The 25,899-nt window shown below is 39.8% G+C and overlaps 1 protein-coding gene across 5 annotated transcripts in view; it reads left to right on the top strand.

The window, feature by feature from the left end:
• The window catches only part of RSG7 (Regulator of G-protein signaling 7), a 143,841-nt gene that overhangs the window by 97,896 nt on the left and 20,046 nt on the right, over window positions 1-25,899 (top strand). For all 5 annotated transcript variants that reach the window (XM_071668533.1, XM_071668532.1, XM_071668531.1 and 2 more), the window contains exons 6-12: window positions 6,568-6,692; window positions 7,412-7,510; window positions 8,269-8,495; window positions 10,204-10,317; window positions 10,723-10,848; window positions 12,549-12,735; window positions 21,294-21,386. In XM_071668533.1, the coding sequence (XP_071524634.1) occupies window positions 6,568-6,692; window positions 7,412-7,510; window positions 8,269-8,495; window positions 10,204-10,317; window positions 10,723-10,848; window positions 12,549-12,735; window positions 21,294-21,386 (971 nt within the window). The remainder of the gene's footprint in view (window positions 1-6,567; window positions 6,693-7,411; window positions 7,511-8,268; window positions 8,496-10,203; window positions 10,318-10,722; window positions 10,849-12,548; window positions 12,736-21,293; window positions 21,387-25,899) is intronic.

Raw genomic sequence — 25,899 nt, 5'->3', positions numbered from 1 at the left:
GGTCATGGGAGTAGACATTGAGTAATGAAGCAACGATTGTGCGTGTAAAGTCACGGAATAGTGAATTCATTAGGATTGTGAAGTTATGAGATATGAAATCATAGGGGTAATAATAGTCATGAGGTACTTAGTAGAGACACCGTCAGTCGAATCCATCTGAAACTTCGATGTTGTTGGTTTAACATGAAGGAGTCTTTCTGTGGCTTATTCACATGTTGCCTTCAGACAAAGGTTGCCAGTCTCATAGTCCCGGCAAGTGCGCCGAATGAAAGAAATGATACTTATCGTAAAATCTGTAAAACGAAATTTTCAGAAATTTATTTCACTTATACCATTTAAGAATGGAGATGTATATATATATATATATATATATATATATATATATATATATATATATATATATATATATATATATAGTGATATGTGGTATGTTTAGAGAGTTAGATAAAAGCATCTCTTCTGCCAGCAGCGTTGTAATGACCTGCTCCATATTGCCCGTTTGAATGAAAGCGGAGTGATGTGTTTGACCTCCCACATCACACGGGAATCCCACTTTATCACGGTATTTAAAAGGGGTAAAAAATAACCCTGGATACACACGCGGCTATAAATATACCCATATAAAGCCACAAATTCATTGAAAGACCCACGATCACTGCCTCATTGAATAACAAATGAATTTGGTTGCACGGGCCATAAATCTTTCTCGAAATATTAGAAAACAAGATTGACGTACACAATTTTCTACCCCCCCCCATATTTTACTGGACTCATTCTTTCACCTTTAGTTGTGTACACACACGCTACTTTAGTATTCAACTTAACAGTAATTTGTGTAGTTTAATTGTTAGGGTCGTTTATGGCTTGTGTTAAGATTTGCTGGTTTTCGGAGTGACTTTCGAAAGTCGTTTGCTGCTTTGTCATGTATTGGACGTATGTATTGTTTGTTGGCGATGTTAGATAGTCTTGTTTGGCTGTACAGTGATGGAATTGTGTATTCTCTACGCACTTCTGGGTTTCGTTGTTACAGAGTATTGATGTTATAATGATAGAATTGTGTGTATCAAATATCGTTATTGAGGTGTTTTTTTTTTTTTGGCTTAGCTTACTTGGATGATAAGTCTGCGTCGGCTTGTATAGTTCGTTGGGTTTCTATGACATTTCCTGGCTTATTTTGATAGTTGGTTCATAAATATGTTGGTGGTTAGCTGGGTTACCATCTTTTCTGGTTTGTTCAGTTTATACGGGCAATTTATTTTTCTTTTGGGTTTATGATGGTAAGCATTTGGAGCCTGTATCACCAGTTGCTATTAATTCACTGGTTTTGATATTGAACCATTTTGGAAAAAAAGTATCATGGTTATCGGATTATCTTTTGAAGTCACCATAAGGGATTAAAAAACTAGAGAAGATATAATTTTCAAATTTATGCTCTATTATATTTTGAGGGAATTTCTTATTGGGAGTTATTTCTTATTGCCGAGTGTTAGTGGATTTGTTATACAATGGTTTGTCACTTGTTATGGATTTGTTTGTGGGTTTGTTATCAATTAACTTTGAAGCTACAGGTTTTATTGGGGTTAAGTACTGGTTTGGCTTGTTTAGTCTAATAATTGTAATGCTGTTTGAGGTTCTAATTTTCATTTAATTTGTTTTTATAGTAGTTTTGTTACTTGTAACGATTCTTTTTTTGTGTGTGGGTTATATACGCTTGTACTCGTTATGGATGCTTTTGAGATTTAGTTATATCTTTATGTGTTACGTTTATGTCTTGATTTCTTTCTTGCTACATTTCTTGTATTTTCCATAACCATTTTAGATGTTTGCATGTGTCTATGTTTGTCTGGTGTTGGATAAGTCACGAAGATTATCGAAAACGTTTTTTGAGGTGATTATTCTGTCGCTCTTCTTTTCCTCACATAGCCTCCTAATCAGTTCCTCCTGCTCACACACACCCTCCACTGTCTGTTAACGTCACCCACAGGGAGGGAAATTCTTCCCTCTGTCAACATTTAATCTTTCTGGCGGTGCAGGTTGAGTGACTTGCAACTTATTTCCATTCTTAGGCCGCGAATAGCATAGCCTCACATGGCAGCCTTCAGCCAGTGACTTTTGCATTGGAACCACGGTGGACTGAGTTGATGGGGGAGAGGGAGAGTTTCCCTTTGCCCTCCTTCCCGCTATGACTACCTTTGTCCTCTGTAGGTTAGGCAGACTTTGGTGTGACCTGTAAACTGGTTTAACTAGATATAAACTGGTGTAAATCGGTCTTAACTTTGTGGACATTGTGTTTGGTCCCATGGTAATGAGGCTGGTGTAATGTGACCCGGTGCGATCATGGGCGGCTTGATGTGGACCTATATAAAATAGAATAGTGTTGAACCTGTCGTGTAGTGACCCGGGGTTGGGGCTGAACCACAAAAAACAGATATTGCCCTCACTCCCAGCTGTGATTCAACGTGCCTTACATGTTATTATTATTATTATTATCATTATTATTATTATCATTATTATTATTATTATTATTATTATTATTATTATCATACAACCCCAGGACACCTTTTATTGGGCTCCTGCAGCTTTGAGGCTGATCTTCACACAGGAGCAGGGGAATAATGGACTCCTTTCAAGGAAGATGTTCTCAACAAGATTATGCTCCTTTCCTTTCCTGTATATATATATATATATATATATATATATATATATATATATATATATATATATATATATATATATATATATTTTTTTTTTTTTTTTTTTTTTTATACTTTGTCGCTGTCTCCCGCGTTTGCGAGGTAGCGCAAGGAAACAGACGAAAGAAATGGCCCAACCCCCCCCCCATACACATGTACATACACACGTCCACACACGCAAATATACATACCTACACAGCTTTCCATGGTTTACCCCAGACGCTTCACATGCCTTGATTCAATCCACTGACAGCACGTCAACCCCTGTATACCACATGACTCCAATTCACTCTATTCCTTGCCCTCCTTTCACCCTCCTGCATGTTCAGGCCCCGATCACACAAAATCTTTTTCACTCCATCTTTCCACCTCCAATTTGGTCTCCCTCTTCTCCTCGTTCCCTCCACCTCCGACACATATATCCTCTTGGTCAATCTCTCCTCACTCATTCTCTCCATGTGCCCAAACCATTTCAAAACACCCTCTTCTGCTCTCTCAACCACGCTCTTTTTATTTCCACACATCTCTCTTACCCTTACGTTACTTACTCGATCAAACCACCTCACACCACACATTGTCCTCAAACATCTCATTTCCAGCACATCCATCCTCCTGCGCACATCTCTATCCATAGCCCACGCCTCGCAACCATACAACATTGTTGGAACCACTATTCCCTCAAACATACCCATTTTTGCTTTCCGAGATAATGTTCTCGACTTCCACACATTTTTCAAGGCTCCCAAAATTTTCGCCCCCTCCCCCACCCTATGATCCACTTCCGCTTCCATGGTTCCATCCGCTGACAGATCCACTCCCAGATATCTAAAACACTTCACTTCCTCCAGTTTTTCTCCATTCAAACTCACCTCCCAATTGACTATATATATATATATAATGTGTGTGTGTGTGTGTGTAATTATGTATGTGTTACTGTGTGAGGTAAACAATTGTGTTGCCCCATCTCTTAATCTTGTACATGTTCCATGTCTTATGTGTGTGTGTACACATACACACCTTAGCATAATCCAAGTATCCATGTATCGACCGTCGAGGATTCGAAACAGGGCGAGTCGCTTATGTGAATCATTGTCAGCGACGCTTACCAAAACACGGAAGCTTGTGTGCGATTACTATTATGTATGTTACGAGGAGAGAATCTTACACTCATGTTGCAACATCTCTTAGGTCACAATTGTATATAAGTACCATATACCTTGTATGTATGCATCCCCTTTACACACACACACACACACACAAACACCAGACTAAGCTAGGTACCCATTTATCGACCAGCCCGACCATGGAGACCCACGTTTGTGTTTTGTGTAACTACAGTCTTGACATAATACTGTTCTCATTTTTTTTTTTTTTATTTTTAACTGAAACGGCACGGGCAGTTGAATGCACCTAATCAAGCTCATCTTATGAGCACTATGAGTGTGAACGAATGGGGCCTTTGTTGTCTTTTCCTAGCGCTACCTCGCACACATGAGGGGGGAGGGGGATGGTATTCCATGTGTGGCGAGGTGGCGATGGAAATGAATAAAGGCAGACAGTGTGAATTGTGTGCATGGGTATATATGTATGTGTCTCTGTGTGTATATATATGTGTACATTGAGATGTATAGGTATGTATTTTTGCGTGTGTGGACGTGTATGTATATACATGTATGGGGATGGGTTGGGCCATTTCTTTCGTCTGTTTCCTTGCGCTACCTCGCAAACGCGGGAGACAGCGACAAAGCAAAATAAATGAATGAATATATATATATATATATATATATATATATATATATATATATATATATATATATATTCTACCTTAAGTCAGGTACCCAATTTATCGACCAACCTCAAGGGGAGGATGAACAGCTGGGTTGACAGTGGACAGACTGCCGCTCGACCCCGGCGTATTCCCCATGGCCATGTCGTGTCCCCGGCCCTCTTCTCATCTTCGCCTGCCACCACCCGTGGTGTAGTAGGTTTGTTTACCTACGGTTATGGTGGCACGCCTGTCTGTCGGTTGTAGGCTTGGGGAGGTTGGGGGACGGGTTAGATATACATGTCGCTGACTGGCTGGAAACAGTCATGATTGATTAACGAACTTGAAACAAGATGAACACGATGCAGGACTTACCGGCTGCAAGATGAGGCGGGACAGACTGGCAGGAACATGAGGCAGAGCTGACTGGCAGGAGCGAGGTCGATACCAGAGAGGAGTGTTGGGGGTTAGGGAGGCAGCAGGCTGTCTGATGACCAGCTTGCGTGCTGCCCCTGACCCCGTCATGTCCGTCTGTTGCTTCGCTCTCTTTCTAGTCTAGGCTTTCTCATTTACTAAACTTTTTCACCTTGAAGATTTGTGTATTCATGAATAATTCCTTTGACTACTTACGCCATCCTTGTAATGTAATGTGAGATTTATATTTACATTTTGAATCCACGCCAACTTTTCTAGCGTCAGCTAGTTTTTTATTTTTACATGGCGATGGTTAACGGTAGCGCCATCGAACTGCTGCGCAAAAATACAACGAACGCCATCTGTCTCTGACGTTAGTGACTCTTCGGTCTTTAGTGTAAGCTGGTTGATCTCGGAAACCTCAGCTTAGAAGTCAGGAGCTTCATTCTCACATTCCCTTGTTTGTCGTTCATGAAGTAAAAAGTTCGGTGTCCCCAGTTCGAAGTAAACTGAGAGTTCTATCGTTTCTCAAACCGATTGTGGTTAGGGTTGTAACAAGACGAGTAGATCTTTGATTTGAGCATCTGAAAACACCGTTATCGATGTTTTAGGGATCTAGGATACAAGTTCCGCATACATTGTTTGTAGTTGCGGGTATTGGGAGTTGTCTTAATTTAAAAATGTTCAGGCACGTCTTGACTAATTGACCTCATAAGAACGAAGGAACGATCCTCTATTCCTGACAGTGCGACCTTTCAGCCTAACCCTACGACTCGAGCCTGGCGGTACGACCCTTAGATATTATGGCCTATTTCTTTTTTTTTTTTACTTTATGCCACTCAAGATAAGGTTAAGGGCCGGACCTTCACACATAAGGGTCCTGTGGTCGTGCTTCAGTGTCGGATAGTCGTGCTCAAGGAGTCGCGAGTCTGGTGAGTCGCCCTCGCCAGACATGCACGCTGGTGATGAGGACTCTAGAAATGGAAGAACCTGAGCTGAGTTGAGGGTCAGAAGACCTCTTACTTCGAGGAGGCGAGGCGTGTCGTCCCCAGTGAAGCCTGGACGACTCTTCTGAAACGCTCAGGCGCTGGTGCCATGTGTTGTGAAGGTATAGGTTGTGCTCTGCTCCTGATACTTTCGAGGGAGAAGACACGGATTTTTTTGTTCCATAGGTGGCTTCTCTTTCCTGCTTTTAACCACTTGAGTATAACACCTTCTTATCATATCTTGGGTTCTCTGAGAGGCAACGTTCCATTGCGAACTTCCTGCGTTATTAAGGTTCATATCGGCTACTGATTGGTCGTCCGTCCGATCGTGCGAGCACTATATCAGTCATCGCCATATTGGCGAATTGGATCAGTGTATATAGTTGACAACAACGACGCTTGTTGGTCTCCGCAAAGTGGTACAAGAACCTTTCCTTGGAGTCCCAAGAAGCGTGTTGGTTTCTGTTTGCCAATGCCTGGTGACGCCTAGGCCAACTCTCAACAAGAGCACCTCACTTTCTGTTGTCAGACTTAGCTCACCTGCCAAGTCCTTAAAGACATCAGACTTATTTAGTTATCCATGTACCTGTTTCAGTTATGTATCTCCCACGACCGTGTTTCTCTTTAACATATGTGTATCCCATGCAGCTTTGCTACACATATTATCCCCTCATCTGTCATGGATTCTTAAGTCGTGTGACTTTCGCAGCTGTGTATCTGTGCAAGCGAACCATGCAGAACAAGGCGCGTTTGGAGCTGGCTGACTACGAGGCCGAAAACTTAGCGCGGCTGCAGAAGATGTTCAGCAGGAAGTGGGAGTTTATCTTCATGCAGGTAAGTCCAGGTGGTGGTGCAGGTGGGTGTATGTAGTGTGGGAGAGTGCACATGGGGATAGGTGGGTGAACGTGAGGTTTAGGTGGATGTCATTAGTGATGTGGTGGATACGCATGATTCAGGTGGGTGTAGATAGGTATTTTCACCAAACTAAACACTTCAGTAATAATATATATATATATATATATATATATATATATATATATATATATATATATATATGATTGTTTCAAGGTGAAATTTGTTTTGATTGAATTTACTCGGAAGAAAGTAAGGCAGGCAGAAAGAGCCAACATTCTCTGCCATTGGGTTTGATATAATTGTAATACCTAGACCAACATAGTTATTGTCATCATCTTGATTAAGGTAAGAACTCGGACTAGGCTAGAATCAAGCCTAAATTGAAATGGGCACATAACTATGATGTAAGAAAAAGCTTAGCATGCTATAGCTGTATACTATAGCTAGTATACAGTAATCCCTTCATTGTGTCTATTGTACTTTTAAATCACGTTTCAGTACATTTTACCAATCTCATACACGACTGTAATACATACCTGACTCATCCAAAACGGAGATACAAATCAAGTACAGTGATTTTCCTTGTACTGTATGCCTCATTAATAAACAAGTCTTGCAAGAATGACATAACAGTTTAATGCTCATGCTAAGATGCTAGATGTTTTTTAGAGTGTACCAGACTGCATCTCCCCACACAGGCAGAGGCCCAGAGTAAAGTGGACAAGAAACGAGACAAGCTGGAGAGGAAGGTCCTTGACTCACAGGAACGGGCATTTTGGGATGTACACAGACCTATGGTGAGTATCTGCTGGTTCATTCTCTCTCATTTATTTTCTTTGTGTGTGGTTACGTTTTGTGGAGTATGATTAGGGAGTCGTACACTCTTAAGTGCTTGATATATGTGTGTGTGTGTGTGTTTGATTATCATTTTATTTTTTACTTATTTGCACATTGCTGTCACACAGTTTTGTCTTACATGATTCTCTTTTTCTTTACATCATGATTACTTCACCTTGATATCCATTGATGGCTCTGTCAAAAGCTGATATATCTCTTTATTATCTTATGTATTTTTCTCCTCTTTTATGTCTGTGTTTTGGTTGCATCTCTCCCTTGCTTTCTGGAATTGTTTTCATATTGTCCTTTGAAAGTGTCTCCCAATTTTGTCTTTTGCAGTTGTGTTTTCTCCCTACCTTCTGTAACTATCTGTTCCTCTATTGTAGGTTTTTAACAGCTGAATATGTCAAAGTAACATCTGAATCACCATATGTCTCTCCTTAGGTTTTGTAGTTATTTTAAGCTCTCTTCAGTCCCATAACTTTCATGTACTTAATGCGAATTACATTACCTCAGTATTAAAGTTTGATACCAAATTGCTGTAGTTCATGGAACAGATACATCAATTGAACTGATTTTTTAGTCTACTTATATGTAATATTTATCTCACAACATACATGTGTTAAACCTTAAAAATATCCATTAATTGATAGTCAGATTTATGATTAGGAACTGATGTTTTTTCCTTGTAATGTACTATCATTTTCTTCTTCCACAGCCAGGATGTGTGAACACCACAGAAATTGATATTAAGAAAGCTTGTAGAATGAACAAACCAATGAAGTCCACTAAACATCTAGCTCTTGGTGTGGCTGGAGGGCGAATATCCCCTTCTGTCTCTGAAGCAGACCTCACCAGTCCTGTTGAATCTCTCAAACATGACATTGACCTTTTGAAGACCAGAGTTGACCGGTGTAACTTCAAAGTGTCTAAAGCAGCGGAATCGTGAGTTAAAACTGGATTTCTTTTAAAAGATTTATTTTCATAAATGGATTGGAAGATCCAGAAGACAGGTGCAAAATGAATTTCACTGGGGTTAGAAGCTGCTCAAGAAAAGAGAGATTGGGTTCATGAGAAGGATTGTAAGGTTTTTAAGAAAGGAGATAAAAGCCCTGCATGAATTTTCAAACTGGAGAATGTGGGTTTTAGACAAACTGGTGGTTGTCTTGTACACGAAGCAGAGTCTTCAGGGAATGGGAGGTGAATATAGAGCGAGAGGTTAATTTTGAAGAGGAGAATAATCTGGAAGATATGAATACAGTCACAGTAGCTTGGGGAATTCAGTGTTAATTTTAAGAGGAGAGTAAGAATTTTGAAAAGGCTTAGAAGAGGAGAGTAAGAACTTTGAAAAGGCTTAGAATTCTTTTAAGAGAATAAAAGATCAATTTTAGAAGTGAATTCAATATGTGATGAGTTTTCTTTATGTTTGTTGTGGTTCCTTTTAGAAAAAGAGATGGCTCATACATGAATGTGAATGAATAGTTCTGCAGGTTAGGGATTCCTTAATATCTTCTTGACAGGGTAAAATGGTGTCATGAGAGTAGTTATATGATGTTCTAATTCGAGACAAATGTTACAAGGATATAGGATTTTCATAGAATGTTAAAGAACCTCATTTATGGCTGGGGTGTTGTCTAGAAGTTGAGGATTTCTTCATAGGGTTAGACACTTTTTTTAAGGTATCAGTTGTCTTCATAATTTCACCCTACAGGCTGATTGCCCTTTGGATGGACTAGCATTTTCTTAACTTTGGAGAATCAGTAAGAGGGATTTAAGGTTCCTTTGGAATTATTAAATGTTCTTTCATCAGTCTTCAAGATTCCTTAATAGCTGCTAGGGATACTTTTATAGGCTTCAAATGTTCATCAAAGAGGGTTAGAAGGTTTTTTGAGGAGGGGATTTGATATTTCTTTATTTGGACTCGGTTTTGTATGGGTGTTGGTATCCTTTTGTGGGGGTTCCTAGAATGAATGTAGGTGTTAGTGGGACAGGTCTGACATACAAAGAAGCATTAATAGAGATACAAATGATAATACTCAGCAGTCAGAAGCTATCAGCCAGTGTTAAAAACAAGTTTTATTAAAATATGAGAAGATAGGGTTGCACATTATATGTATGGTTACTACCAAAAGAAAACTTCAGGAAATTGTAAATGTTATTGATTGAAATGTCTCATGATTAGCTTACATTCTTTAGTCTGTTTTGTTCATTAGAATAAAATCAGACCAGCCTGCTCCCTCTTGGAACTCCCTAAAGAGGGTGGCCACGGCACTAGAATCTCCATGAATAGTGAACAGCTTTAAATGCTGTTTTATTTCTCATTCTTTGATCTTTGTTCAGACATAAGTCCTAGGAATCATCCTGTGATGGTTTAAAGGTATATCATTATTACATTTTGTCAATGAACTCCACTTTAATAATGTCTATATTTCCAAGGATTAGTAAGTTACTTGATAAGACTTATGGCTTATTTGAGAAGAATTGTCATCTCTAAGTTAAGGTCTCAGTAGGTGATCCATGAATTTGAACTCTTTAACTGTCATCAAACATGAGTCTTTAAGTTGATAATAAATGCATTTAATCTCCTCTTAACTGTCTTATTCACTGGTTTCTTGCTTAACCTTATGTCTGTAATACAAAACATCATCTACAGGTTTATCAGCTACTGGGAGCAGTACCAAGAGTATGACCCCTTCATCACACCAACAGACCCACCCAATCCCTGGATTTCTGATTGTCCAGATTTTTGGGAAGCAGAAAAAGTAGCGTAAGTATTGTGTTGTTATATGCCCATAAATGTCTTCATCTTTATAAAACCCCAGGATCCTTTTTTTAGGGGCTCTTGTAGCTTCAAGGCTGTGCCACTCTCACTAGCATGGACTGGACGGAGTCCTTTGAAGTGAGAAGTTCTCTGACAGGGCTGTACTCTCACCTGAAGTGTAACTTCAAGCAGGTGGACTCTGGTAACAGCATTGCCCATAATGAAGTGTTTTAAAACTTTGTGACCTCTCTATCTTCTGTCTGTTTAATAAGATTTATGTATTTACATGATTAAGTGTCAGACACCTTTATCATTTTTATGTTCACTCTCTATTCAGCATTTTGTAGAATAATTCATATGTAGAGACTGATATTGATATACAGAAATACTAACTATGCTGTTTCTTCTTAGTAAGGAAATCCCAGGAAAGCGTGTAAGGCGGTGGGCTTTTAGTGTACAAGAACTACTTAAAGATCCAATTGGACGTGAGCAGTTCGTCAGATTCCTTGAGAAGGAGTTTAGTGGAGAAAACCTAATGTAAGTTCACTTCCACACTAAGAATGATTGAGCATACAGTCATAAATCATGTGATGTACTTTTCTTTTTAGCCTTCACAATAGTACTTGTACCATTTCTACAATATTCACAGTAGAGGATTTGGGGAGGAGCCATTCTTAATTTTTTTTTCATAATTGGTAATGCTATTGGATGATGGTATAGATGCAAGGGTTAGAGAGGCCTGTTTGCACAAAATCTCCATCAATTTTCTCTGACGTATTGTAAAAGACATTTAGGGCACCAGCGTAGCTTTCAAATGAATTTGGTAGTCACTTAAGGGATTGTTAGTGGACACATGTAAGCATTGTTATATCTTGTTATTCACCACTGTATCTGATTGTAATGAGGTTAATGAAATTGAATGTAGAATTAAGGCATTTTATGCTTGTCTCTACTGTGCTTTACTAGTTCAGAAATCCTAGCAGAAAAATTTGTGGCATTGGTATTCTGTGTGCAAGAAATTTTCAGAAATATTATTGGAAGTAAGAAATTTTTCAAATTTCCAGAGAAACAAGCTTTTTAATGGAGGAAACTTATTATAAAGAGACTTCATTACTGTAAGAACAGTGAAGCCCACTGAGAGTAATTGATAAACTAATTTTGTATGTTTATAATCATACATATGTCTGCATTTTGACTACAAAAGGTTTCAAGTTGTGCCATTCTTAAGATATCTTGCTCATGTACATATCCTTTGAGGAAGGGGGTAGGGGTTTTGCTTCTGAGTACTGATAGCAAACTTTGCATGGAAAGTTACTATATCGTAAAGATGGAAACAGTAGAATGACTATCAACTTTTAAGAGGCATATGAACTTATTAGCAGGAACCTTTTCTGGAGATTCAGCTTAGAGAGTTATATCCCCTGATTGCAAATTGATATCTGATCCATGTGATCACTGCTTGATACACACCCTGTTTACTGTAGAGTAGTGACTCAAGATGTTTCAATGTCACTTTAGCTTCTTCCTAATCATGATATATTTTTGGAAAAATATAAGGTTCAAACAAAAGGCAAATGAAGATTGAAACACTATGCTATTCTTTAAAAAAAATCAGTGTTCATTAGCATGCAGATCATTACATGCCTTCTCTATTGCAGTTCAGAGTTTAATTGGAATAAAACAGATTTCCAGAGTGAGGTTGACCCATTTTGGATGTTGCTATATTTGTTATATTTTCAAATCATTTATTGGATATCTGTTTTTAGTTAAAAAGACATTATAAAACAATGTACTATCACAGCCAGAAACAAGCAACATAAAACTGGTTGTGAGACTATGAAGGGAGGGTTGAAGAGGCAACTTTGTGCTTATCCTTTTCCCATAAATGTTAGCATTAGTCATAACTGAATCATGATCAGTTGAAATAATGAAATCAAAGGAGCTTAAGATTTTGCATAAAGCCCTTCATATCTCTCACACCTGTTAACAAGCTGATAAGATTTTTAAGGGATTTACTTAACTTTAAATCTCCAAGAAATCTTCAACATTTTTAAAGTTTCATGAACCAAGCACTAAAAACAACACTTCATGAACACCAGTGCATGCATATTTTTGTGCTAATGATTCATTCCGTGATCACTAAAACTTCTACTTGTGAACACCAGTGCTGACTTATTATTGTGTTAATGATTCATTCCATGATCACTAAAACTTGAGTGAATGGTATTCTTTTCCAGGTTCCTTACTGCAGTTCAGGAACTAAAGTGCCTCCCACAAAAGGACGTCCATGATAAGGTTCAAGCAATATGGGATGAGTATCTTGCTCCCAATGCTCCTGTGCCCGTAAACATCGATTCCAAGTCCATGAATATCACAAAGAAAAACATGCAGAACAGAGATCGCTGGACCTTTGATGCAGCAGCTGTGAGTCATTTTTTTGGGCAGCTATTTTTGTGTACAGGGATCTGTTTGTACAAAGGTTCCCATTTATATATATTTATTTATTTTACTTTGTCACTGTCTCCCGCATTAGCGAGGTAGCGCAAGGAAACAGACGAAAGAATGGCCCAACCCACCCACATACACATATATATACATATCATGCCATATCATTTACAGTTGCAAATAGGAGATCACTGGACCATATTTACCACTAGTTATGGAAATTTGGAGGAATGTCCACCAAATATAACCTCAGAAGAGCACAAAAAACTTAACACTTCTTTTAGCAATGCTACATTTTTACCATATCCTATCCTTACTCCCTCCAGCACCACTCAAGAGTCCTATTAGCCAACAATTTAGCTGAAGTATTAAGTAGGGCTTCACAGTAAAGCATTTTTACATGTAGGATGTTTGCTTGTAAACGTGTATTATGTAGTACTTTTCATGAAGGAACGAGCACTGCATGTTTTCATTTGTGATGGATGTGATGATTGGATGACAAGAATGCTTCATGTTGGTATTTTTTTAATGATATTTGTTTGCTGTTTCCTGCATTACTGAGGTTGCATCAAAAACAAGCACATTAGTGAGGTTTTACCAGGAACAGAAGAAAAGGCCTCATTTGCTCACATCCATTCTTTAAGTGTCATATGTAATGCTGCAAAACCACAGCCCCCTGTCCACAGCCAGGCCCCACAGACCTTTCTGTGGTTTTCCTTGGCTGCTTGATATGCCTTTGTTCATGTCATTGACTGCATGTTTCCCTGTGTACCACATTGCTCCAGTTCACTCTATCCTGTGCACAGCTTTCACCTTCCTGCATGTTTAGGCCTCAGCTACTCAAAATATTTTTCACTCCAGCCAACCATCTTCAGTTTGGTTACCCCAGAAGGGGGGTAAACCATAGAAAGGTCTGTGGGGGCCTGGATGTGGAAAGAGAACTGTGGTTTCGGTGCATTACACAGGACAGCTAGAGACTAAGTGTGAGCAGATGTGGCCTTTTTTTGTTTTTTCCTGGCACTGCCTTACTGGAGGGGGGGATGCTATTTCATGTGTGGTGGGATGGCGACGGTAATGGATGAGGGCAGCAAGTATGAATATGTATATGTGTATATATGTATATGTGTATATATGTATATGTGTATGAATATGTATTTTTTTTTTTTTTTTTTTTTTTTATACTTTGTCGCTGTCTCCCGCGTTTGCGAGGTAGCGCAAGGAAACAGACGAAAGAAATGCCCCCCCCCCCATACACATGTACATACACACGTCCACACACGCAAATATACATACCTACACAGCTTTCCATGGTTTACTTCAGACGCTTCACATGCCTTGCTTCAATCCACTGACAGCACGTCAACCCCTGTATACCACATGACTCCAATTCACTCTATTTCTTGCCCTCCTTTCACCCTCCTGCATGTTCAGGCCCCGATCACACAAAATCTTTTTCACTCCATCTTTCCACCTCCAATTTGGTCTCCCTCTTCTCCTCGTTCCCTCCACCTCCGACACATATATCCTCTTGGTCAATCTCTCCTCACTCATTCTCTCCATGTGCCCAAACCATTTCAAAACACCCTCTTCTGCTCTCTCAACCACGCTCTTTTTATTTCCACACATCTCTCTTACCCTTACGTTACTTACTCGATCAAACCACCTCACACCACACATTGTCCTCAAACATCTCATTTCCAGCACATCCATCCTCCTGCGCACATCTCTATCCATAGCCCACGCCTCGCAACCATACAACATTGTTGGAACCACTATTCCCTCAAACATACCCATTTTTGCTTTCCGAGATAGTGTTCTCGACTTCCACACATTTTTCAAGGCTCCCAAAATTTTCGCCCCCTCCCCCACCCTATGATCCACTTCCGCTTCCATGGTTCCATCCGCTGACAGATCCACTCCCAGATATCTAAAACACTTCACTTCCTCCAGTTTTTCTCCATTCAAACTCACCTCCCAATTGACTTGACCCTCACCCCTACTGTACCTAATAACCTTGCTCTTATTCACATTTACTCTCAACTTTCTTCTTCCACACACTTTACCAAACTCAGTCACCAGCTTCTGCAGTTTCTCACATGAATCAGCCACCAGCGCTGTATCATCAGCGAACAACAACTGACTCACTTCCCAAGCTCTCTCATCCCCAACAGACTTCATACTTGCCCCTCTTTCCAGGACTCTTGCATTTACCTCCCTTACAACCCCATCCATAAACAAATTAAACAACCATGGAGACATCACACACCCCTGCCGCAAACCTACATTCACTGAGAACCAATCACTTTCCTCTCTTCCTACACGTACACATGCCTTACATCCTCGATAAAAACTTTTCACTGCTTCTAACAACTTGCCTCCCACACCATATATTCTTAATACCTTCCACAGAGCATCTCTATCAACTCTATCATATGCCTTCTCCAGATCCATAAATGCTACATACAAATCCATTTGCTTTTCTAAGTATTTCTCACATACATTCTTCAAAGCAAACACCTGATCCACACATCCTCTACCACTTCTGAAACCGCACTGCTCTTCCCCAATCTGATGCTCTGTACATGCCTTCACCCTCTCAATCAATATGTATATATGTGTATATATGTTAAGAGTAAATGTGAATAAGAGCAAGGTTATTAGGTACAGTAGGGTTGAGGGTCAAGTCAATTGGGAGGTAAGTTTGAATGGAGAAAAACTGGAGGAAGTAAAGTGTTTTAGATATCTGGGAGTGGATCTGGCAGTGGATGGAACCATGGAAGCGGAAGTGGATCATAGGGTTGGGGGAGGGGGCGAAAATCCTGGGAGCCTTGAAGAATGTGTGGAAGTCGAGAACATTATCTCGGAAAGCAAAAATGGGTATGTTTGAAGGAATAGTGGTTCCAACAATGTTTATGGTTGCGAGGCGTGGGCTATGGATAGAGTTGTGCGCAGGAGGATGGATGTGCTGGAAATGAGATGTTTGAGGACAATGTGTGGTGTGAGGTGGTTTGATCGAGTAAGTAACGTAAGGGTAAGAGAGATATGTGGAAATAAAAAGAGCGTGGTTGAGAGAGCAGAAGAGGGTATTTTGAAATGGTTTGGGCACATGGAGAGAATGAGTGAGGAAAGATTGACCAAGAGGATATATGTGTCGGAGGTGGAGGGAACGAGGAGAAGTGGGAGACCAAATTGGAGGTGGAAAGATGGAGTGAAAAAGATTTTGTGTGATTGGGGCCTGAACATGCAGGAGGGTGAAAGGAGGGCAAGGAATAGAGTGAATTGGATCGATGTGGTATACCGGGGTTGATGTGCTGTCAGTGGATTGAATCAGGGCATGTGAAGCGTCTGGGGTAAACCATGGAAAGCTGTGGAGGTATGTATATTTGCGTGTGTGGACGTATGTATATACATGTGTATGGGGGTGGGTTGGGCCATTTCTTTCGTCTGTTTCCTTGCGCTACCTCGCAAACGCGGGAGACAGCGACAAAGCAAAAAAAAAAAAAAGTATCTGTGTATATAATATATATATATATATATATATATATATATATATATATATATATATATATATATTATTTTTTTTCTGTTTTTTTATTTTGCTTTGTTGCTGTCTCCTGCGTTTGCGAGGTAGCGCAAGGAAACAGACGAAAGAAATATCCCAACCCACCCCCATACACAATGTATACACACACACACATCCACACACGCACACATCCACACACGCAAATATACATACCTATACATCTCAATGTACACATATATATACATACACAGACACATACATATATACCCATGCACACAATTCACACTGTCTGCCCCCATTCACTCATATATTATATATTTTATTTTGCTTTGTCGCTGTCTCCTGCGTTTGCGAGGTAGCGCAAGGAAACAGACGAAAGAAATGGCCCAACCCACCCCCGATTGCTCAAAACCTTTTTCACTCCATCCTTCCACTTCCAATTTGGTCTCCCGCTTCTCCTTCTTCCCTTCACCTCAGACACATATATCTTCTTTGTCATTCTTTCCTCATTCATTCTCTCCATGTGTCCAAAGCATTTCAACACACCCTCTTCTCTCTCAACCATACTCTTTTTATTGCCATACATCTCTTGGTCACTTGGAGAGAATGAGTGAGGAAAGATTGACAAAGAGGATATATGTGTCAAAGGTGGAGGGAACGAGGAGAAGTGAGAGACCAAATTGGAGGTGGAAGGATGGAGTGAAAAAGATTTTAAACGACCGGGGCCTGAACATGCAAGAGGGTGAAAGGCATGCAAGGAATAGAGTGAATTGGAACAATGTGGTATACTGGAGTCGACGTGCTGTCAGTGGATTGAACCAGGGCATGTGAAGCATCTAGGGTAAACCATGAAAATTTTGTGGGGCCTGGATGTGGAAAGGGAGCTGTGATTTTGGTGTATTATACTTGACAGCTAGAGACTGAGTGTGAACAAATGTGGCCTTTACTGTCTTTTCCTAGCGCTACCTCGCGCGCATGCGGGGGAAGGGGGTTGTCATTTCATGTGTGGCAGGGTGGCGACGGGAATGAATAAAGGCAGCAAGTATGAATAATGTACATGTGTATATATGTATATGTCTCTGGAGGGATGTCTGATCATTATCTTGTGGAGGCGAAGGTGAAGATTTGTATGGGCTTTCAGAAAAGAAGAGAGAATATTGGGGTGAAGAGGGTGGTGAGAGTAAGTGAGCTTAGGAAGGACACTTGTGTGAGGAAGTACCAGGAGAGACTGAGTACAGAATGGAAAAAGGTGAGAACAAAGGAGGTAAGGGGAGTGGGGGAGGAATGGGATGTATTTAGGGAAGCAGTGATGGCTTGCGCAAAAGATGCTTGTGGCATGAGTAGCATGGGAGGTGGTTTGATTAGAAAGGGTAGTGAGTGGTGGGATGAAGAAGTAAGATTATTAGTGAAAGAGAAGAGAGAGGCATATGGACGATTTTTGCAGGGAAAAAATGCAAATGAGTGGGAGATGTATAAAAGAAAGAGACAGGAGGTCTAGAGAAAAGTGCAAGAGGTGAAAAAGAGGGCAAATGAGAGTTAGGGTGAGAGAGTATCATTAAATTTTAGGGAGAATAAAAAGATGTTCTGGAAGGAGGTAAATAAAGTGCGTAAGACAAGGGAGCAAATGGGAACTTCAGTGAAGGGGGCAAATGGGGAAGTGATAACAAGTAGTGGTGATGTGAGGAGATGGAGTGAGTATTTTGAAGGTTTGTTGAATGTGTTTGATGATAGAGTGGCAGATATAGGGTGTTTTGGTCGAGGTGGTGTGCAAAGTGAGAGGGTTAGGGAAAATGATTTGGCAAACAGAGAAGAGGTAGTAAAAGCTTTGCGGAAGATGAAAGCCGGCAAGGCAGCAGGTTTGGATGGTATTGCAGTGGAATTAAAAAAGGGGGTGACTGTATTGTTGACTGGTTGGTAAGGTTATTTAATGTATGTATGATTCATGGTGAGGTGCCTGAGGATTGGCGGAATGCTTGCATAGTGCCATTGTACAAAGGCAAAGGGGATAAGAGTGAGTGCTCAAATTACAGAGGTATAAGTTTGTTGAGTATTCCTGGTAAATTATATGGTAGGGTATTGATTGAGAGGTTGAAGGCATGTACAGAGCATCAGATTGGGGAAGAGCCGTGTGGTTTCAGAAGTGGTAGAGGATGTGTGGATCAGGTGTTTGCTTTGAAGGATGTATGTGAGAAATACTTAGAAAAGCAAATGGATTTGTATGTAGCATTTATGGATCTGGAGAAGGCATGTGATAAGAGTTGATAGAGATGCTCTGTGGAAGGTACTAAGAATATATGGTGTGGGAGGCAAGTTGTTAGAAGCAGTGAAAAGTTTTTATCGAGGATGTAAGGCATGTGTACGTGTAGGAAGAGAGGAAAGTGATTGGTTCTCAGTGAATGTAGGTTTGCGGCAGGGGTGTGCGATGTCTGCATGGTTGTTTAATTTGTTTATGGATGGGGTTGTTAGGGAGGTGAATGCAAGAGTTTTGGAAAGAGGGGCAAGTATGCAATCTGTTGGGGATGAGAGAGCTTGGGAAGTGAGTAAATTGTTGTTCGCTGATGATACAGCGCTGGTGGTTGATTCGTGTGAGAAACTGCAGAAGTTGGTGACTGAGTTTGGTAAAGTGTGTGGAAGAAGGAAGTTAAGAGTAAATGTGAATAAGAGCAAGGTTATTAGGTACAGTAGGGTTGAGGGTCAAGTCAATTGGGAGGTAAGTTTGAATGGAGAAAAACTGGAGGAAGTAAAGTGTTTTAGATATCTGGGAGTGGATCTGGCAGCGGATGGAACCATGGAAGTGGAAGTGAATCATAGGGTGGGGGAGGGGGCGAAAATCCTGGGAGCCTTGAAGAATGTGTGGAAGTCGAGAACATTATCTCGGAAAGCAAAAATGGGTATGTTTGAAGGAATAGTGGTTCCAACAAAGTTTTATGGTCGTGAGGCATGGGCTATGGATAGAGTTGTGCGCAGGAGGGTGGATGTGCTGGAAATGAGATGTTTGAGGACAATATGTGGTGTGAGTTGGTTTGATCGAGTAAGTAATGTAAGGGTAAGAGAGATGTGTGGAAATAAAAAGAGCGTGGTTGAGAGAGCAGAAGAGGGTGTTTTGAAATGGTTTGGGCACATGGATAGAATGAGTGAGGAAAGATTGACCAAGAGGATATATGTGTCGGAGGTGGAGGGAACGAGGAGAAGTGGGAGACCAAATTGGAGGTGGGAAAGATGGAGTGAAAAAGATTTTGAGTGATCGGGGCCTGAACATGCAGGAGGGTGAAAGGTGGGCAAGGAATAGAGTGAATTGGATCGATGTGGTATACCGGGGTTGACGTGCTGTCAGTGGATTGAATCAGGGCATGTGAAGCGTCTGGAGAAAACCATGGAAAGTTCTGTGGGGCCGGGATGTGGAGGGGGAGCAGTGGTTTTGGGCTTTATTACGTGGCAGCTGGGGACTGAGTGTGAACGAATGAGGCCTTTGTTGTCTTTCCCTAGCGCTACCTCACACACATGAGGGGGGAGGGGGATGTTATTCCATGTGTGGCGAGGTGGCGATGGGAATGAATAAAGGCAGACAGTATGAATTATGTACATGTGTATATATGTATATGTCTGTGTGTGTATATATATGTGTACATTGAGATGTATAGGTATGTATATTTGCGTGTGTGGACGTGTATGTATATACATGTGTATGGGGGTGGGTTGGGCCATTTCTTTCGTCTGTTTCCTTGCGCTACCCCGCAAACGCGGGAGACAGCGACAAAGCAAAATAATAATAATGATAATAATAATATATATATACATATTTACTCAAAATTCTTTGGTTATATTATATCTGTTGCACTTCGTGCATGCATCAGGTTAGTGCGGTGAGGATACTTTTTGATTAGATTCAACATTACCTTTAATATGCATGTACATTAGTTTGTCAAATGGATAAGAACTTACCGTGTAACATATATGTAGATCAGTAAACTGCTGTATTTCATCTATTTTTTTTTTTTTTTTTTTTTTGCTCTGTCGCTGTCTCCCACGTTTGCGAGGTAGCGCAAGGAAACAGACGAAAGAAATGGCCCAACCCACCCCCATACACATGTATATACATACACGTCCACACACGCAAATATACATACCTACACAGCTTTCCATGGTTTACCCCAGACGCTTCACATGCCCTGATTCAATCCACTGACAGCACGTCAACCCCGGTATACCACATCGATCCAATTCACTCTATTCCTTGCCCTCCTTTCACCCTCCTGCATGTTCAGGCCCCAATCACACAAAATCTTTTTCACTCCATCTTTCCACCTCCAATTTGGTCTCCCACTTCTCCTCGTTCCCTCCACCTCCGACACATATATCCTCATGGTCAATCTTTCCTCACTCATTCTCTCATGTGCCCAAGCCATTTCAAAACACCCTCTTCTGCTCTCTCAACCACGCTCTTTTTATTTCCACACATCTCTCTTACCCTTACGTTACTTACTCGATCAAACCACCTCACACCACACATTGTCCTCAAACATCTCATTTCCAGCACATCCACCCTCCTGCGCGTAACTCTATCCATAGCCCACGCCTCGCAACCATACAACATTGTTGGAACCACTATTCCTTCAAACATACCCATTTTTGCTTTCTGAGATAATGTTCTCGACTTCCACACATTCTTCAAGGCTCCCAGGATTTTAGCCCCCTCCCCCACCCTATGATCCACTTCCACTTCCATGGTTCCATCTGCTGCCAGATCCACTCCCAGATATCTAAAACACTTTACTTCCTCCAGTTTTTCTCCATTCAAACTTACCTCCCAATTGACTTGACCCTCAACCCTACTGTACCTAATAACCTTGCTCTTATTCACATTTACTCTTAACTTTCTTCTTTCACACACTTTACCAAACTCAGTCACCAGCTTCTGCAGTTTCTCACATGAATCAGCCACCAGCGCTGTATTCATTTATAGTATTCATAATTTACTCATGAAAGAGTATCTATTCAGTGATTTTTCTTACAGGCACATCTATATCACCTTATGAAGTCTGACAGTTATTCGCGGTATCTGCGCTCTGAAATGTACAAAGAATTCCTCAGTGGTAGTAGGAAGAAGGTAATTATACGTACTTGACTTATCTTTCTTAGAGTAAAAAAGAGAAAATTTAGACAACATGGCCATCTAAACTATACTGTTTGTCAAGGTCTGACAGAAAATTCTTTTAAAAGTTTAATATTATGTATATATTTTACACCTTTATTAAGATACACAAAGTTTTCTGTTGTACTAGATAATGTGGTGGTAACTATTTTTATGAAGAGATGGTTGAGGTCATGCTATGTGGTTGAGAACATTTGGTAATCTTGAAGTCTCTTGATTCTGGATTGTATAAAATGGGACCTGAGATCCTAGAATGGTAAAAACAAAACTTAGATCCATACTTAAAGTTGTGAAATATCAAGAGAACTTGACTATCCCCACTTATGACCTCAATTACCTCCATCTTACTGAGCTAAGACAGAAATATTGTTACACTAATGCCTTTCAGAGTAAATTCCCTTTGAAAAACAATGCTTCACAAATTCTTATGTTAAAGAAGGTTTATTTTCAGTAGATGTAAAATTTTCATATGTAATTATTGACCTTCAGTAGTGTTAGTGAGGCATAGCTTAAGGGATGTATGGTTTAGTAGAAAATGTTGTATATTTCCTCACTTTGTTTCATACGTGTTTGCTGTTTCCCATGGGTGCAAGGATGCATCCAGAATAGATGACTGAGTTTTATAGGAAAAGAGATTCTCATTTGGCTCTCTCCTCTGTTCCTGTTTTTAGAAAGAAATACAGGAGGGGAGGATTTCTAGACCTGCACTCCTGTCCTTCTTGGATATCTTCTATGACATGCAGATGATACATGGGCAGAATTCTTTCCCCCTTATCCCCAGGGATGCTGTTTCCTATGGGGTGGGGTAGCAACAGAAATTGATAAAGGCAAGCAAGTTTGAATATGCACATGTGTATATGTATATATAAGGGATAGGGGAGAAAGAATACTTCCCACTTATTCCCTGCATGTAGTAGAAGGCGACTAAAAGGGGAGGGTGCAGGGGGCTGGAAATCCTCCCCTCCCGTTTTTGGTTTTCCAAAAGAAGGAACAGAGATGTGGGCCAAATGAGGATATTTCCTCTAAGTCTCACTCCTCTGTTCTTTACACTACCTCGCTAACACGGGATAAGGCAAATATGAAATAGCATCCCTTCCCCCATCAAGGTAGTGCCAGGAAGAGACAAAAATGGCCACATTTGTTCACACTCAGTCTCTAGCTGTCATGTGTAATGCACTGAAACCACAGCTATCTTTCCACATCCATGCCTCACAAACCATTCCATGGTTTACCTCAGACGCTTCACATTCCCTGGTTCAGTCCATTGACAACACGTCAACCCCCGTATACCACATTGTTCCAATGTACTCTATTCCTTGCATGCCTTTCACCCTCCTGTATGTTCAGGCCCCAATCGCTCAAAATCTTTTTCAGTCCATCCCTTCACCTCCAGTTTGGTCTTCCACTTCTCCTTCTTCCCTCCATGTCTGTCACATGTATCCTCTTTGTCAACCTTTCCTCACTCATTCTCTCAATATGTCCTAGCCATTTCAACACACCATCTTCTGCTCTCTCAGCCTCACACTTTTATATCCACACATCTCTCTTACCCTTTCATTACTTAATCAAATCACCTCACACAACATATTGTCTTCAAATGTTTCATTTCCAAAACATCCACCCTCCCCTGTAGAACCCTATCTATAGCCCATGCCTTGCAAAGATATAATATTCCTTCAAACAAACCCATTTTTGCTCTCTGAGCTAATGTTCTCTCCTTCCACACATTCTTCTTCACTTCGAGAACCTTTGCCCTCTCCCCCACCCTGTGACTCTTTCTGTTTTTATAAGTATTTCTCACACACATTCTTTAAAGTAAACACCTGATCCACACTCCTCTACCACTTCTGAAACTACGCTGCACTTCCCCGGTCAGATACTCTGTAAATGCCTTCACCCTTTGAATCAGTACCCTCCATACAATTTCCCAGGAATACTCAACAAACTTATGCATCTGTAGTTTGAACACTTACCTTTATCCTCATTGCCCTAGTACTTTGGCATTATGCATGCATTCCGTCAGTCATCAGGCACTTCACCATGATCCATACATACACTGAATATCCTTACAAACCAGTCAACAACACAGTCACCTTCTTTCTAAGTAAATTCAAATGCAGTACCATCCAAATCCGCTACCTTGCTGGATTTCATTTTCCAAAAAGCTTTCACTACCTCTTCTCTCTTAACAAACCATTTTCTCTGACCCCTCTCACTTCGCATACCACCCTACCAAAACTCCCTACATCTGCCACTCTATCATCAAACACATTCAACAAACCTTCAAAACCTCACTCCATCTCCTTCTCACTTCATCACTACTTGTTATCACATCCCCCTTGCCCCCCTTCACCGATGTTCCCATTTTTCCTCGTCTTACACACGTTACTTACCTCCTTCCAAAACATCTTTTTATTCTCCGTAAAGTTTGATGATACTGTCTCACCCCAACTCTCATATTTCTTAACTTTTTTAGTGAAAGCAAGGTTTGTTTTAGCCCAAGGATTTATTTCCATCATGAAATTTATATTTTCCAAATCTTGATTCAAGTACAGTTTGGATGGCCACTGTATCAAGAATCTTACATTAGGCTTAGGAAGTCGCTGTAAGATTATACAGGAAGGTCTTTCATTCCAGTTTGCTATTTTGAAAAGGACTAACTTTACACTTGTACATATAGTAATTAATTTTACCAGGTGTTTGGCTTGTTAAATCTTGAACTTTTAGGATATTATATTTTGAAATATGTGCAGTGGTGCTGTCATGATTTATTGCATGAAAAAACAGGAAATTCATCTTGCAACTGCATATCAAAATTCAATATCCTTAATAATCAAGTGTAAGTTAGAGAAGATGCTAGCTTTCTGAAGCCTTGCTTGTAGCTTGTAGCTTAATTATGTTCTTATAGTGACTATCTCTTTGTAACAAGCACAACAGGAAAAAGTAAGAAATACCCAGCTAATAATTATGGAGATCTTAAGGACAGTCTACCAAAATTTTACTGTACTTTGCTTTACTGAGTACACTCACTTATTAATGTCAGTAGCTAACAGTGTTTTGCATTGTTTCAAATTACATCTCAGGGTTACATCTAACCAACAAATCAGAAAAGAAACTGTGAAATAGCTTCTCCTTACTTTCATGTAGTATTAAAAGACTTGCTGGGGTTTAAATTTCATATTTTACAAAGTTTGTGCTTTGATGTTAATATTTTACATCAGCATATTTTTATTGTAACAATGTTTATATTATGCAGTTTATTTAGTACTTATTTTCTATGTTTAATTATGTATTTTTAGTAAGATGCTATTTGACTAATTTTGCTAGTAAAAGTTTTAAATTTACATATTACTGATAGTGCTTTTGTATTAATTTGTACAAAATATTTATAATGCTGGTGTTTAGCTGTAGCACTAATGAGTAGTTTGTTACTCTTGACTGTTGTGTGCACTTAATGCATTGCTTATCAAAAGTATTCAAGTAGATTGATGCTTTCCAAATCATCATCCATCTTTCCAGACAAATAGAGCATAGAGAACAGTACAGTAGGAGACTAAAGATGCAGGCAATTTGTCGTAATTTTGTAAAGTTCATCCCTCTTGTTTTTTGTAAATAGTTGATTGTATTACCATGGATTATCTAACATCAAGTTTTTTTTTAGAATATGATTACTCAGGGATATATTATATCTTGTACTTTTTGATATTGTAGTTTTTTTAATGAACATATTCCCTTGCAGCATAATGTCCATTACAAAAGATGTACAGAACAAATAACAGTGTTTCCCTGTAGTATGATGGCATATAAATCTTAGATCTCATAAACAGATTCTGGATGAATTTCCTAACCGATAGTGGTTTAAATAGTGTATTTTCATAATCAAAGGGAAGATTATTAGTAAAATTACTATCTGAAAATCATAATTAGTATAGGCTCATGAATCTCTTGTTTCAGCTGTGCTAATCAATTTTTCTTCCAGTCTTTGCTTCGCCTTTCAAAATTATAGCAGCTTACACAGTTGCACATTAACAAGAGAAAGGTTGTTGATTTTGTACATTTAAAGATTACATTCACAGAGGGTGAAGTAGGGACATAATTGGAGAGAAATGTAAATTGAGACTACAGTACAGTATTATTTCATTGATATGGTTAGTTATGTCACTCCAGGACCCTTTTTATGGGACTCCTGTAGCTTTGAATCATTGCTTCACGTGGAGAGGGGTGTTCTTTGACGCTCTGTCACTTTCCATCTGCTGACAAATGGTGTTGCCTCATTGAATGTGACTTCCTGTTTGCAGGTTTTACCATTTTCAAAAAAGAAATCTGGAACACCTTTATAATTCTGATTTTGTCATTAAAGTCTTTAAAGTGCAATGTGAAGATTGCAGTTAACTTGTACTATAAATAACTTTTATGAGAAACTTTTCCAAAATTGTAATTCAGAAAGAAAAATCAGTTTGCATAAAGT

This window comes from Panulirus ornatus, chromosome 13 (assembly GCF_036320965.1).
Source record: "Panulirus ornatus isolate Po-2019 chromosome 13, ASM3632096v1, whole genome shotgun sequence".
Taxonomy (NCBI): domain Eukaryota; kingdom Metazoa; phylum Arthropoda; class Malacostraca; order Decapoda; family Palinuridae; genus Panulirus; species Panulirus ornatus.
Note: the sequence above shows the minus strand (reverse complement) of the source record. Positions and strands in the feature narration are given on the sequence as shown.